At 40.7% G+C, this 16,774-nt stretch overlaps 1 protein-coding gene across 8 annotated transcripts in view; it reads right to left on the bottom strand.

Annotated features, from left to right (window-relative positions):
• The window catches only part of LOC132975902 (stromal membrane-associated protein 1-like), a 97,639-nt gene that overhangs the window by 49,634 nt on the left and 31,231 nt on the right, over positions 1 to 16,774 (bottom strand). For 2 of the 8 annotated variants that reach the window (XM_061040766.1, XM_061040767.1), the window contains exons 5-6: positions 14,980 to 15,045; positions 11,923 to 12,000 (exon numbers count right to left, since the gene is read on the bottom strand). The exons of 1 other annotated variant lie outside the window; for it this stretch is intronic. In XM_061040766.1, coding sequence (XP_060896749.1) covers positions 11,923 to 12,000; positions 14,980 to 15,045 — 144 coding nt within the window. Of the gene's footprint in view, positions 1 to 11,922; positions 12,001 to 14,979; positions 15,049 to 16,774 lie in introns of all 8 variants that reach the window. 5 more of the 8 variants (XM_061040768.1, XM_061040769.1, XM_061040773.1 and 2 more) reach the window with 5 other exon arrangements.

The following is a 16,774-nucleotide window of genomic DNA, read 5'->3' as shown; positions in this document are numbered from 1 at the left end:
TTAAAGACGATGCTTAAAGATGTTAAATGTTGGAGTAAGCACCTCGAGAAGACAGCACATGGACAGAACTGGGAGGAGCTACAAAGACTAGCTGTGAAGCTGGTCCCCTTTGTTCATTAGACCTCAAGCCAGTAGCTGCAGTCAAGCCAAAAAATGAAAATGATTCCCGAACCTGAACCAAAAGTCACATTTCCAACAACCTGAACCCTAAACCTTTTCACAACACAGGGTGCAAAAATCAAACTGGTCAGTTAGCTATCTGCATTCTTATTTTTCAGCTCACTGATAGACAACTATCTTTATTATTGGGTTGTGTTGCTTGATTCTGAATTGCCAATTATTCATAACTTTGGTCTGCTGCTATCATGTTTAACTGCTCATCTTTAAAGGTGGTTTGTGAGTCTTCATATTGCTGTCACACTCTGAAGTTTCTATCCTGTATACGGATAAAGTCTCAAAAAAAATCTGTAGGAATTTGTTAGCAAAGAGTGTGAGCGACATTATTGGATGAGTATTTTGAGGGGTGGGGGGGCTTGAAATATGTTCATCTGCCAAAGAGGAGCCCGGCAGAAAAAGTTTGGGAGCCACTGGCCTAAGTCTTGTGCTGGGCAGATTCATACTCACACCTCTTCACCTCGTTTCACTTCACCATCAGTGGGGGGAAAAAAATCACTTAATTGTGAGGAATGAGAGCTAGCTGAGCTTATTTTCAGAAGGCTACAGAGTTACCTGTTGCTATGGACGCAGCTCTAACTGTATATTTCAACAGACAGTTTGTTCAGCGTAGGAAATAAATCATTTGTACATCATTAAATCAACCTGCTGTTCATTCAGCTGTTGCCTCACAGCGAGAAGGTTCCTGGTTTGAATCCCCATCAGACAGGAGACTCTCTGTGTGGAGTCTGAATGTTCTCCCCGTGCATGGATGTTTTTTTCGGCTTCCTCCCTCAGTCCAAAGACATGCTGGTTAGGTTAATTAGTGACTCTACATTGCTCGTACTGTAGGTGTAAATGTGAGTGGCTGTTGTCTGTCTCTATATCTTATCCCTGTGATTGATTGGCGAACAGTCAGGGTGTACCCCGCCTGGGATCAACTCCAGCCCCCACGCGACCCCTAATGAGAAAGCGGTATAGATAATGGATGGATAACATAAGCATCCCACCCCTGCTGCACCTTTTGATCTTCCTGTTATTCTCCAGGTAGCAGATTGTGATTCTTTTATCTTGCTTGAATTTGGAACCCAATGATGAACCTTTGTCTATTTGTTTGTATTCATTGTAAGGATTTTACATTCACATTTGACGCTGCAGCTGAAATAATTGTAAATAAAAAAGTTATTTTAAACACCATTCACCCATTCATAAAACAGGACCTCTTTACTGAAGTTCAAATTTAGGAAACAAGAAAAGCTTTCATGTAGGTACAAAAACTAACATTTGCTTTAATCTCTAAATCACAGACCTCATTCACTACATCTTTACTTTTTCAAGTAGAACACACGATACACCTGATCTCTACTCTCAACATTTTACTTTAAATATTCAAGCAATGAATATCAGAAATGAAGGGACAACAAACATAATGTACATGTATGTATGGGCTAGTGATTTACTGCCATATTTCATAAACTCTATTATTGAAAACCAAATATTTGATCACAAATAAACACATATTCAAGCAGCAGCCTGTTCAGAGAGTGTACCTTTGTTTTTCAACTGTCTGTGATGTTGATTTGCTGATATCTCACCTTCATATCCTTCGAGCACTGTGTCTCTTTTAGTCTCTTTAGAGCTGCAGCCAGGGCACTGATGTGCTGAGGTAATTGTGTTTCAATCACTTTCACATGCGACTGACGTGCTGTCACGGGACAACACTGCCTAACATCTGTGTGAACATCTGTGTCACGGTACGCCAGGGGAAGAAATCGACACTGCTTGATTAAGGGTTTAGAGAAGACTGCATCAATTATACAATCTATGGGTTTTCAGTGGCCTTCCAAGAGCAACATGCTGTCTTAAGACAATACTATAGTTGTATTGCCCACTGTGCTGTGGGTATAATTAACCCCCATTAGGGAGAAACTCTACAGAAGAGGTTGTAAAAAATGTAGTAAAGCCAAGAGATCAGCATCCAGAACAGAACATGGTCTTTCTTTACATTATTGAGTTAAAAATAAAAAAAATAGAGTTGGTTGGGAATTAAAGCTTTAATATGTCAGAATTTTGTTTGGTGCGCTTTGGCAACTGTGCTGTTACGCCTCCCCATCTTAGACAACTTGCATTTGTTTACAAGCAGAAGGTGCAAAGCCAGCAGATATCTTTGTGAGAAGTCAAAGAACGATGTCGACTGTCAAGGAACAGTAATAATACCAGATGTGCAAATATGACTCTGCTAAGTGTACACAGCCTGTTATTTGCATGTTGAGTGTGTATTAATGTGTACTCAACTGTTGCAGCACTTATCCTTCACCTACCAATCAAAAAGGGGCGGGACTTCTGACATCAGCTTTGTCAACAACAACGGCGGAATCCGACTCGTCTTTTAAAGGGGTTTCAATTTCCAGGTGTAGGGCTGCTGCTAATGCCAGGACAGGATTCCTCTACACTGTTTTCTTGCTTTTTGGTGATATTAAAAAATATTAGGCATACGAAGCAATAAAAACCTACCTTAGTGTCACTCCTGAGAGAAGCAGAAGTTACATTTTGTAACCTAGCAACAATGAGCACCGGTGACAGGTGCTCTGAAACTGAGGTCGCTGGAGCCTTCAATGGACACTTAATGTTATCAGTGTCAGTGTCTGTTTACCTTCAGACACACGCTTAAAGTGAAACAGCTTTTCTGCTTAGGTTTGAGATACAAAACATACTTGTCAAGGTCTAAGACACACATCAGGGTGTGGGTTAAAATATAATCCAACTTCAAAATGTTGTTTCACCCTAGACTCAACCTCTGCTGTCTGCTGTTAGAGGCTGCAATGCAGGAAATGAACACATGCAAGACTGAACCTGACAGCTTGTTGTAGCACAACTGTCCTTTAATCCTGTCAGCACGACTTTCACCTTTCACCAAGTACAGCTCTCCTAATGTCGCCTCCATCGACGGAGAAAGTTAGAGTTATTCATGTCAGGACTTTTTCCAGTCACAACACTTCCATCATTCATCCCCGTTTCCTCACATCACACACAGTAGTCCGAGCCCGATTAGACTCCTCGTTTATCCAAACTAAAGTTGCACCAAAACAAAAACTTAATTGCAATCAAACCAGAAATGGATGTGCAATCAAATCCCAAATTATCCCTCACAAACAAAAAGCTGCAGAGAAATAATGGATGCTTCAGATGTTCTCTGAATGAAAACTCTTCTGAGGCAAAGTCACAAGAGTTCATCAGCAACAGCATTTATATTCACATCATTTCTGTAAGGCAAACAGCACGCTATGAATAACATCCAGAAGTCAGCACAGCTTATTAAAAGTGTAACATCGTTAACTGCTAACCTGTAACAAAGACGTTGACTTTACAAGCAGTTCATCACTTAATTCTGCTAATAATCAACTGAAGTTAAAATCTACATAAACTGATGTTATCAAAAAAACATCAGCTGATTGTAACGTCGACACGTGCTGCACTCTGGAAGTACCTTCATGTAATTCAAGCATAATTTCACTTAATTTACTGGAAGTTAGGTTTTTTCATAATTGTTTTGTTAACATCAACATTAAAAAATAATTTAAAAAATGAAAGCCACTTATTACCAATGAACCTTTGAACAATTCCATTCAATTTCAAAAACTGTACAAGTCCCTAGGAGGCTTTCAAAAGCCCATAGAGCATACAATAAAGACAAGTATATGGAGCAGCAAAGACAGGGCAAGCTAGAATAAAAAAAATCTGACTAAAGATCTAAGATGTAAAATTAAATACAAAGGTTAAAATACAAAATAGATCAAGTAGAATAGAGGGGTAAAAGTGGACAGAGTTGGGACTAACCGATTTAAACAGACCTACATGCAGTAGACGAATACAAAGTGGGGAAAGTGATAACACTGGCCCCCCTCCTGCCCCTTATTAGGGCACGATCGCATTGGAAATCAGTACCGCGTCGCGCTTAACCCATTCATGTCCTTCAGAAGGTGTTCGGGTCAATTTGACCCGCATATACAAATCCTCAACGTGGCCCTCAGGTCAATTTTTACACATCAATTAATTGGAAACATGAAGAAAACATGACAAAATATGCCATGAAAACATGAAAACCATACAAAATGGCCTTAATAATATTTTATTACTGGTATATTTTGAGTTAAATTTGAGACAGATTTGACTGATGACCAATGAAAACCAATGATCAACATAAACTGCTTGATGCACAAAAGAAGTTATGTGACATCATAGTCTTCATCTAAGTCCTTTTCAAGGTTTTCTCCCTCTTCGACCCCCTACGCCACATAGTCATCCTGCAAACAATTCTAAAGTACAAATGCATTACGATGACAAAATGTCCAAAATACAAGCAGAGGAAAAATACCACACATTATAATATGAAGTACAATATAAGAGTTGTACATTATAGGAAGAAGTATGGTAACTTCACAACAGTAGCGGAAACACCAGCTAAAAAGCTGTAGCTATCCTCTTCATGTAAGTAAATGTATACATTCTCTGAACTAATATGTGACTTTTTGTTTACACAGACTGAGCTCTCCCCACAACGAGTCGGTCACTTCATATTCGGTCGCCTCTCTACCTTCAAATCGGGACATGGACGGTGTGGACACTGGAGTATTTCTATGTAAGTAATATATATATAATGTAACTTTATATGTACGTTTTCTGTGTTTGCTTGTTGTTCTTGTATACTAAGCCTGGCTTCCTTTTTTTCCAGCGGCATGCAAGGAATACTATGAGACTGTTCGGAGGGACATTAGGAACATCAAGGCAGCAGCCACAAAGAGTGCAGCTGAGATCAGACAGATTAGGAAGAGTGTAAGATTGATAAGAAGAGCATGGTGTGATATAGTATTGTATATCATTGTGACATTTAATACATGTACATAAATACACAAATAGTGTGCATTTTACACATTTGAGGAATCAATACAAGAAGTATGCATAGTTGTCAACACCACAAGCAGTACTCATTGTAGTATTTGTGTTACAGGGGATGAGGTCAAGGATGTCTGTCTGGACAAAAGAGGAAATGGATCTCTGGAGTGGTGTTACAACAGACGTGATGTTGGATGAAGAGGAAGTTGGCCCGAGGCCTCCGTCTTTCACAGGCGACGAGCTCTGAAAAATGTATTCTGTGCTCCAGAAGAGACTTGAAAGGGAACAAAAAGATGATGCATCGCACCATTAAAGGCTCCGTGTTGGCTGACCCTGCGGTAGAACACCACCGACTACGAATGACCCCGAGGCTGCAAAGACACATTTCAAGACCTAGTAAACTCTTTTAAAATTCTTTGCTTTTGTTATTGTAACCTGTGGGTGAACTGGATCCTGGCAACATTTGTCGTTCTGTAAGAGGTGTTTTGCTTTTTTAATAAAAAATTGCAGTTTTGAAAATATTCCTTTGCCAATGTGTCCTTTTTTCTCAAAATAAGTCTAGTCCAGCTCTAATATTGTCGTTAGTAATTATGTTATTATATATATATGTTGGAGCGGTCAGGCACGCAAGAAACCAGTGGTATTGAAATGATAATGAAAGCCATTCAAAGCCGCCGCTGCTTGAACCTCTGAACACAAACATTTTCTTAGTGTATATTCCGCAGGACTACAGGTGAAGCTGATTTAAAAAGCACTAACTTCTGGATTAAAGATCATGTGTAACAACATCTGCTGTTGTGCCAGCCTAAATCACTGTGTTGGGATATAATCTGTGTGTCATATTCTTCCTTACTTCTGGCTTTTGTCTTTATTCTAACGCTTAACACATTTGTTATGAATAAAACAGAATCTTTAAAATCTGGGAGATCTGCACTAACATGTTTCTCTCTGCAGCTACGGTCTGATGATGATATGAGCATCTGCCTTGAAAAATCCACATCTGACTGTGAACTGAGATTAATATCTGCTGCATTCACAGAACTCTTTGTTCGTTTTGCGTTTGAATATTAATAAAAGTAGTGACGGAGAAAAAAGGCCAAAGTGCTGCTTGTGTAAACTTCTCAGAAGGAGAAAGGAAATGAAGTAACACTGAAAGAAGATGAAATATTTCAGCTGATTAAAGCTCATGTGAGAGAGTTTTTTTCTGCATGTCGAGATGAAAGAGATTCTGCTGCTTGGCAGGCTGGTACAGTTATGACATGATTGTACTGTCTTTTTCTTTGTTTGAGAGAGAAGGTAATGGCACAAAACAGACTGGAGGGTCAGAAAAGGCAGAGATACAGAGAGAGAGAGAGAGAGAGAAAGTGAGTGAGAGATAAAAGACATGAGTGAGAAGAACGAGAGAGAGACAGAGAGAGAAACGTCTGTCAGCATGTTTCCTGCTAGGCTGCAGATTAAACAGCTTTCAGCATGTCAGCGTACACTTAGGATAACAAGTCTCTCTCGCTCTCTCGCTCTCTCTCTCTCACACACGCACACACACACCTCCTTGACACTTGGGTTCATCGACAGCAGCAGCTTGGCTGATAAGGAGGAAGAAAAATAAGATGCCAGATATCTCTGCCCGCAGACAAACACACACACACATGCATAAACACATTCTTGCAACATACTGTACATCACACACACAACAATGTGCAACATATCTGCTGATCAACAGAGGCTCTGTTAGCATGCTGCTGTCAGCATTTATCTCAAAGCACTGCTGTGCCTTAGATCAGCCTCACAGAGCTGCTAGCATGGCTATAGACTATGTTAGGGTTTCTCTGCTTAACTCTCTGGTGCTGTGTGCACACTGTAATCATGAGAAAAAGTATTTTCTCTCAATGTTTACTAAAAGCTTATGACAAACTCATTGTTAAGATCAGAAAGGTTCAGTCTCCCTTCCTTTTGACATTCCTTTTTCAATTATTTTTCATACAGTAAGATTTCATTTGTCAGTTCACATTTCAAAATATCAGACATTAAGGAAACATGCTCTGTTGAAGTGCTGGCTTCTCTGACAACAATGCAGCAGCCAGTATGCCCTCCTTCTAACTTTAGATTCTGGTCCTGAATGCTCTGGATTTGTTTGGACCAGAGAAGGTAGGAGGTTTTAAGGCGACCCCCACACGGCTGTTTTGGATGCCCCTCGCTTTGCCAGGCAAACATGGAAGCAGGCAAGAGAAGTGGTTCAGATAGAAGTGATTCTACTCGACCTAAAAAGCCTCTGCATGTTTCTAACGTGCTCAAACTAGGATCAATGTTGGAGATGCTTTTGAAAAATGGAGAGAGGTTAGAACGCAGAAAGGTTTACAGACCGATGCAGAGCTGGATAAACACTGAAGCTTCAATGTAAGCGACACGGCAACCTGCGTGCGCATCAACTTAAGAGAGGAGGGGGCGGGGGAGACAGCTCTTTCCAATGTTTTGAATTTGAACTGCAGTACTCATTTTAAACACTACTGTAGGTGCTACATATTGCTCCTTTAATACATCTGAAGTCAACATATTCAGAAATAAAGGAAGAAACATACAACTTTTTTTTTCTATACTACAGCCTTCCTGATTGAAGTCTGTAATCATTAGCTGCACATATTACAATCTAACTCCCTGAATCCCTAACTCTTTCAAATATTGATTTTTATAAGATTACATTAAAATCTGGATCAATAGATTCCAATTACATTTAAGCAGCAACACAATATAACAGCTGTCTCTGAATGTTCAGTCAGGAAGACAGTGTAACGATATAAAAACAGAGCATGGAGGTACATTTTCATCGACTGTGGATAAATGTGAGTCAACTCAATCAACATTGATTTTACTCTGATTATATTAATAACAGCATAAGAAAGTTTGGTGCAGCTTTGAACACATTTTCAGGCTCACAGAAACAGAGAATCAGAAACACATGTGGAGACACTGACCAGAGCAGTGTGTAACCAGCACCAGCATGTGAACAGCTCCCTCCAACGAGGACCAAAGGCTGGCGGTGTCAGCAAACTAATTTGACATAATTTAACAGCACATGATGTGATCCCATATTGAGACATGTTGAATAAATCTTGCTCAATTTTGAATGTATTCAGAGAGATTTCTTATCTTAACACTCGTCTGAATATAAATTGGCATTCAATCAAAAGTGAAATTAGAGGGAAGGATCATCCCTGAACTCAATACAAAAATGGTTACTTAGTTAATACATCAACTGAGAAGTCTGCCTTCGCTCATTAGCATCTTTACAAATGCAATTTTTTGCAACCATCAGAGCAGCCCCCTGTTGGCCATTAAAATAATGCAGGGAACAATGTACATCCAATCCTTACAGTCTATATGGAGTAAAGATGTAGTTGTTTCTTATTATGTGAAAATTACTAAAATAACTGAAATAAGATGCGAACAGTTCAGTAATTCAGTTCTAAAGTGAAGGGAAATGGCACATTGTTACAGCCGAAATACTCCACATAAAATATAAATGTGGCAACATATTTCAGAATGTAGTAAAGGTTAATAGAGCCCTGTTTCTGTGGAGATGGCAGCATAGTAAGAAATGTTCTTTCTACAGAATGCAGACCCCTGTGTTTCGTTTCACTCTCAGTGGTAACAGTTGCTCATAGCCTACATTCCCATTCCCTGTAGAGGGAACAAACACACACACACACACCCATACACACACACACACACACACCCATACACACACCCATACACACATGCATAGAGACACAAACACACACAGCACTAAGAGATAGATTATTCCCCCAGCGTTCGCTAGCCATGGAAATAGTCTGAATTTACAAACCATGACCCAAAAACACAAATCCACTGCTTCAGGACCCCCCCCCCCCCCGCCACCACACACACACACACACACACACACATAAATGATAGATATTCATGCACACATACCCTGACATGCATACACATACACTTTGATAAAAAGCTAAGCAGCATCCCACACACAGTTTATCTTTTAGAGAAAAAAGCATTCACATCTCAGACACACACTGCCCTCTCCTCCAGACTGTCTTGTCAGTAATTGTTGTTCATTCTGACATCGGCCTGAGCTCCAGCCAAAACACTTTTACTTCAAAACACTTATCTTGGAAAATTGCAGAAAATTTTCATTTATCTTTCCATCGAGTTCCAGATTTGATATGAATCAGGGTGTTATGGAGGTCACCTTTCATGATGTCTGGGCTTCTCTGTCTGAAGCAGCGAACGTTGACAGTCTAACTACATTTTTTTTTTACAGCTAAATTTAGATTAATCTGCCAGCAGCAAGGGCTTCACTTTTTACATTTGGTGACATGACACATTCTTTTAAAAAGACAAGAAGTATCTTTAGAGAGTGACACACATGACGACAACTTCTCTGACGGAGCTCGGGTTCAGCACACACCTTCCCCTCTGTATAATGTCATATTATTCCAAATGTGGTTCACATGTTTACACTGCTGTTCATGAATGAGAAATGATCCATAGTGCTGCACGGAGCAAAACTAAAGCATCTGTGAACACCATGAATGTTTATGAGGACTGTCCCTGGAGGATTCAGCTCCTGCAGCAGAGAGGTGGAGCTCCACACGCTCTCGCCCTCCGTTGTCACACATCATGGATTCAGAGCTCCACGAGCACCGACAAAGAAAGCTGCATGTTTTTCTCACCCTCAATCTGGCCTTCACAATGCTTTAGCTGCACATAAAGTTGTTTTTCCCTTTACTTCTCTTGTTAATGCAAAGGCATTTAAAAAGGCTCCTAACGACGGGTCTGGCGCATTTTTCAAATGATTAAAAAGATGTCACTTTACTCGAGTCCATGACACATTTCAAGGTCAGTGCAGTGAGTGCATAAAAACTATATACAATCTTAAACCATATATGTATTTAACAGAATGTACATCCATTCATCCAGTACCTATACCGCATTTCCCATTCAGACAACCAGCAACACTCACATTCACACCTACGGGCAATGTGGAGTCACCAATGAACCTAAAAGCATGACATACTGCAGTTGATTTGCCTCACTATCCCACATCCTGTGATGTGACTATATTGCACATGGGCGATGCATGCATGATCGAGGATAACGATATTTCATTCAGTGCTACTCTCTAGACTTTTATTTCTCTACCGATTTCAAGCCTTGTTACAACTAATGCCAAAACACAGCGTGGCTATTACTGTCAAGCAGTCACTAGGAACACAATGTAGGTTGGAGATGAAAGTGTCAAAATACCTTTAACAAGAAAACAGTCATGTTGTTCCCTTTTTCACTGAGGATCAGTTTGAAATCTGTTAAAGAAATAGCCACAGTGAGAGCTGCAGAAGATAATCTGCACCCCTCCAGCTCCTCAAGGTGAAAGCACTGGTTATTATCTCGTAGCACAGCCAGCAGTAATGAACAAAGATACATTATGTTATTCAAAAGACCTAATAGCAGCAGGGCCTGATGACTTCTTAAATCTTTGTTTTTACACATCATGACTGTGACTTGACTGAGAACCTTAAAGACACTGAACAAAGAGAGTCAGAGAAGATTCACTTCTTAATAACTCTTGACTTTGTGAAGATCATTTAGATTATGACTACAATGTAACTGTAACTGTAACAGTTTCCATAGCCATGGGTCTTTGTTTATGAAGGACAGAAACCCACACCAGCAGAGAAAAGAACAGAACCTTCTCATGTCCTGACGGTACAGTATCTCAACAAGGTGTCTAACTAAACCCTGCCCTGCTGTTCTGAGGGAAACAACTCGCGTCATCTGCATCTTAAATCATGATTCCATTATGGATTTATTTCAACAAAGTGATAGTTACAGGGGAGATAAACTTGCTTTGTAACCTTGTGTGCGCACACACAACCGGCTGCATGAACACAGTAGTTCTCATACCTGGCTGTGCACTTCATGTGTGATTAGAGGACTCCTCTCGAGGGTAATCCAGAGAGCTAATAGATTCGAAGCTGGACACTGATGACTGGTGGATAAAACACACTATAGTAATATCCCCACTCAGTTTTTTCTCCCATTTCGGCTTCTGCGCATGTTCGTATCCGTCCCAGGCTTGTTTCATTTTTTAGTTTCCCAGGCCTCCACGTCGACTTCTAAAATGGCAATTCTCTGTTGCCATGTACGTACTTTGACAGGTATGTTTGTCACAGTGCAGTACGGCACATCCTGCAGATGAAGACGATGGCTGACTTGGTTTATCAGCTCGCCCCTGCTGCTGTGCACACCCTGTCCCCTACTTCAGTGTTAGAGCCCAACCGATTAATCGGCCAGCCGATGTTAGCAAATCCAGTGACTATCGGTATCGGGTAGTTTAATCGCAGATACGTATGTGCAGATATTACTAGATTTATTCACAAGCACAAACACCATTTAATTTGAGTTTCATTGTATTACACTAGCAGTTCTCTTTCACCAGCAGAGTGTGCTAAATGGATTACAACCAGCATCCTCACTCTCCAGAGTGTCAAGCTGTGATACATGCATATATACTTTCCAGTTGATTGGCTATCTTGTCTTCATTATATATCTTTTCCACGGCCCCAAAAATGTCATATCAGCTACCCGCAATGTTCACGTGCATGCAGCGTCTTGCGCTCATATAGCGGGCCAGCACAGCCGACGCTCCAAACAGACACAAAAGGCAGCCATCGTTTGCAGGTACATCTGGAGTTAACGACGAGTTTATCTCTGGCCTAAAGCTGCTCAGCAAACAGATTCACCAGTTGCTCAGTTGTTGTATTTCTAACAAAGGAGCTGCTTAATGTGTTTGTCGCTTCCAGAATCCTCTGATTTGTTTTTATTAAACCACACCAGTCTTACCTTTGTGTTGTTGTGTCTCTCCACTTTGTCTGTGTCCTTCTCTTTCTTCTTTTCCTCTTTTTTCTTTTCACGTTCCTTCTGGGACAAAAATGAAAAGATGGTTACAGGCCAAAATCTTAAACTGATAACTGCAATTATAATGCATATATACTCAAAGTGAATATATTCTATAATTTCATATGTTTGTGTCTTCTTCAATCCACAGTGTAGTTGCAGTAGGTCTATTCTGCAACACAATAATAACTGTCATGTTTCCGCCCTGCAGCTCCGTAATGAGCATAAAAAACTGCTGAGTCGTGCAGAAAGGAGACATTTTTCTTCATTAAATCACCGCCTCGCGGCCGTTATAATATTCAGTAGGTGGAGGCATGAGGCCTAATAGTGAAGATCTGCAGCACCTGAAAGCAGGTAGAGAACATTTAGATCCCATGCCGTAATGTGATTTTAATGCACTCACAATGCAGTTTTAATGTGCAGACATTATTATCATTCAGAGGGTTGACGTAGTTTTTTCACATTAATGGTTTTTCTCTTGCTTTGTTGTATGTTAATGAGTGAGTGCTGATGCCAGCCACCAACAGGCTTTAGCTAATGACTGTCAGGGTGCCAGAGAGAAAAGCTGTAGCGTAGCCTAAAATCAGACCATTATGGTAACAATAAGAGTCTGTGTCTCCTTCTGCCTCTACTCTCAGGGAAATAATCCTTCCAGCTCTTTCTGTGTTTATCGTTATTTATGTTAGGATGGTCATTTGTCTGGGGAACACAATCAACCACAGCTACTAAATAATCATCAATGCTAGCAGAAAGTACGAATCAACATTCAGAGCATCACCCATGAGCATGTGGAGACTCTTACTATTTGTGCAGTTCAGTGAGCATGCATTAGGTTGGACGTTTTTGGACTTATGCAATAATTACTCTGCGATGGAATTCTTCTGCTAGTTCCAAAACTGATACATTTGGATATTGTGAAGTCAATCAATCAATCAATCAAACTTTATTCATATAACACCTTTCAGACAAATTCAGAATGCTTTACAAAAGTGCAGAAAAGTGATCTACAAAAGGTCGTTTGTAAAAAGTCATTTAGAGACTACATGAACACAAGAAACGTTTAAAATTGTAGTTAATAACAAAGAGATTTAAATACGGTTCTGGTTGAATTAATTAAAAAATATACATATAATAATAAATAATAAGATTCTAAAAATCATGATGTGTTAAATATAATAAAGCAAGGGAAAATAAATAATCACGATGATAAGACATAAATATAAACACAAAAACACGTCAGCAGGTCTGACTTTATTATCTCTGAGACTCTGGCAGGCTCTAAGTCTCAGACTCTATTAGCTGGGAGCTAATGAGGGGAGCATTGGACAATTTACTGCATCAGCATCAGCAGGCTTTAATACTCCCATCTGATCCTCACTCATACAGACATCCAAAAATAACAACTGGGATGCCGCTCTGTGTATCTGTGTTGCTGTGTTTCTAAGTTTTGTTATGTGATATGTTTACATCTGAATGGCCAGTACGTCTTAGGGTACAATCCGTACTAGGGATGGGAATTTACAGTAATCCCTGTACTCGATTACTCGAATTACCTAATGAACGAGTACTCGAGTACCCGCAGATTATTATTATTATTTTTAAACAAAAAAAGGGTCCGTCGGACACAGATCTCCCGGACCGGAATCATAGACTTTATGCCTGTAAAATGACATAAACATCCAATATTTAAACATAAATATAAATAAATAACCAACAACAGAAAGCGATTTCAATTTCAACGACGTCGCTGACAACGACGTGTGCTAACAGGGCTAGCAAATGACGTGATGCGAGACTGCCTGTTTTCTCCTTGTGCTTTAAGCGCATGTGGTTAAGCATCAAACTAGTATTTCTATGGTATGCAAGTTTAACGCCACATATCTTGCACTGCACATTAACTTTGTCGTTCTTGTCGAAGTACTTCCAGACATCACTTTTCTTGACTGACATGTCGCAGGTGTAGCAGACGGTTCTGTATTTGTTGTGCTTTTGCTTTCGGTGTAATAATATGTTCCTAGAGAGTTGCCGTAGCTGCCGTAAAGCCGTTGTTTTTGCTGAAATCTGGTTCGGTGTGTACAAAAGCTGAAGCCGTGGCCGGAGAAGTCATACGTTTGTATCCTGTTAATTATTTTCCTACCTAGTATATTCAGTTAGGCGAAAACAAAAAGCTGGGTCACACATGTAACGCTGTATGAGTTCAAGTTTTGTAGCCATGAGCAGTGCTTGCACAGGTGCGCGAGTAAATAAATGTTACTCGAATAATGGGGTCAACGGCGAGTACTCGAGTACTCGTACCCATCCCTAATCCGTACCGTGCCCAAGCATGTTGAACCCCAAAGTCCAGTTTGATGGACTAGTGTGAGTGCTCTGTATTGTGCTCCAGCACGGTGCACTTCCTTGGCTTTGGCACGGTTGGAAGAGGTGTCTTTTGGCACGGTATGTTTGCTCTTGCAGGAGCAGAGGCACGGGAATACAACATGGATATGATGTACTGTATATCCTAATCAAAGTGACCGTCAACAATCTTTTTAAACACTGGCAGCAAAAGGGTTCACGTTGGTCCAATGCAGAGGTCGAGTGTTTACTCGAAATAAGAGCAGACGCAAATATTCAGTCGGCTAAAACTCATAAGAACTCAGAGGTGCTCTGCAAATCCTGGACTTTTAGAGTGGGGGATGGGGGTACCTATAGCGTCCTATCTTCACAGGCTTGGCCACCAACTAAGCAGCTCTATTTTAAGGGCATGGGGGAGAGACAAGGCTGTAAAAAGCAGTTTAAAGCTTTCTTGGGACTGATGTAAACCATCTCAAAATCTAACATTACTAACAGCTTCAGAATCTAATTAACAACATGAATCCTTTTAAGGCCTTATGAGAACATTATACTTATTATTATAAGTAAACCTTCAAATGAAGCGTCACCAAACATTGTGACCTTTTATTTGGGCTATGTAAACACAAACAATACCACAACCAAATCAGAGAACCAAAGGAAGTCCCTCACCTCCTGTTTGCTCCTGTCAGCCAGGGAGGACGGTGAGGAGGAGGGAGGAGCAGCCTCAGACAACTTCTGCTGGAAGAAATCCACACAGAGGGTCAGCCGCGGGGACCGGGAAGAGAGAGGAGTTATAAAAAATGAAGACTGACAGTCAGAGCACGGAGAACAGAATAAGAAGAAAAAGAATAGCAGGGGGAGGACGGAGCAGCAGCGAGCGGAGTTAATTAGAGGGAAAGGAGGAGGATTTTCAGCCCGGAGCAGAGTGCGCTGCGCTTCAGCGGATGCTGCAGGCCAAGGTTACTTTCAGCCTCACAGAGAGAGTGGTGTCAAGACAGGGTCCAACACAAACACACACCTCAACACACGCACTTATGGAGTGTGGAGATGACCTCCATTAACCTGCCGTTGACCTGTGAGACAGACTAAGAGCAGGCTTGTTTTGAACACTGAACGCAGCAGCAGTGGCTGGTTGTTTTCCCCAGTCCCCCTTTTTTAGTATTTCTCTGCTCATAAAAGTGTAGAGGAGCAAACAGTGAAGAAAAGAGTCAGACAGCTGCTGGGGAAGCTGTGGCTCAGTTGGTAGAGTCTGTCGTCTCTCATACGGAAAAGTCGGGGGTTCGATCCCCAGCTCCTGTCAGCGGCATATGGATGTGTATGAATGGGATTAGTTACTTTTGATGGTCACTTTACACAGCAGCCTCTACCATCAGTGTGTGAATGGGTAGGCGCCATACAAGCTCTCAAGTCCATCTACTAAAACATGGGTCTGAAATAAGATATTTAAAGGTACAGGTGTCGTTTTTTTTCCATCACTGTGCCTACTCTGCTGTCTGTGGGGTGGCTTAGCTACGGTGCACCCACAGAGACAAAATAGCATGTGATCATTGGGATTTAAAAAATGGATGCATTGATGTTGGGCCTTAACTGCATCGGGATAAACGCATTAACGCAGACAGTAAAATAATTATTTTTGGCAATGCACTGATCGCAATTTTCTTCAGCCGATAACGACTGTTTTCCTTATCCGACCTGCCGATTTTGAGTTTGTAAAAATTTCCAGTTTGTTTTGTGTTCTGATATAAAGCAGACAAGCTTCATAATTACTCCACTGACAGATATTATTTCAGCGTTGGATGGATACGGATGGATCACAGAGAAACAAGAGGGAAATAGTGAAAGAGAAAGCAGCGATGATTCCCTCTACATTTACATGCATGTCACATTAACTGAGCTTTCATGTTCTGAAGACTCAGGAGACTTCAAATCAATACAGCTCCTGTATTTCAGACGGTGAAACGCCTGGCTTCTGCTTTGTACAGCTTTTGGTGCACACATGAAAGAAGTCCATTACAATACATGAACACACATTTCATAAAGAAACCAACATCATTTTTTCATCTGTCTTCAAGATCAGAAACATCCAATCTGAAGGAGATCTTACGAGCTGCTTCACTACACAACGTCTTCAATCTCTTCTGTCTGTAATGAGACAAAGCAGTTATCATATTTTACTAAGCAGTTGTGATTCTACCTTCTGGTTTTCATCTTTTATTCTTTCCCATCTGGCTGTTAGCTTCTTTTCTACACGCACCAAAGCGTCAGCTCCCGTCCGTCCAGATTTGAACCTCCTCTTCACTCATTACCTCCCCAAACATCAGTGAATGGATCGATTATTCAAGAAAACAGGGAAATAAATCGTGCTTAAAAAAGTAAACATCAGTGTTTGGTGGTTGATTAGGAGGATGAAAAGTGAGAGGAAAACTGGTAAACATGTCCAAGCAGCAACCTCTCAGCCTGTTGT

This window comes from Labrus mixtus, chromosome 6, assembly GCF_963584025.1.
Source record: "Labrus mixtus chromosome 6, fLabMix1.1, whole genome shotgun sequence".
NCBI lineage: Eukaryota > Metazoa > Chordata > Actinopteri > Labriformes > Labridae > Labrus > Labrus mixtus.
Note: the sequence above shows the minus strand (reverse complement) of the source record. Positions and strands in the feature narration are given on the sequence as shown.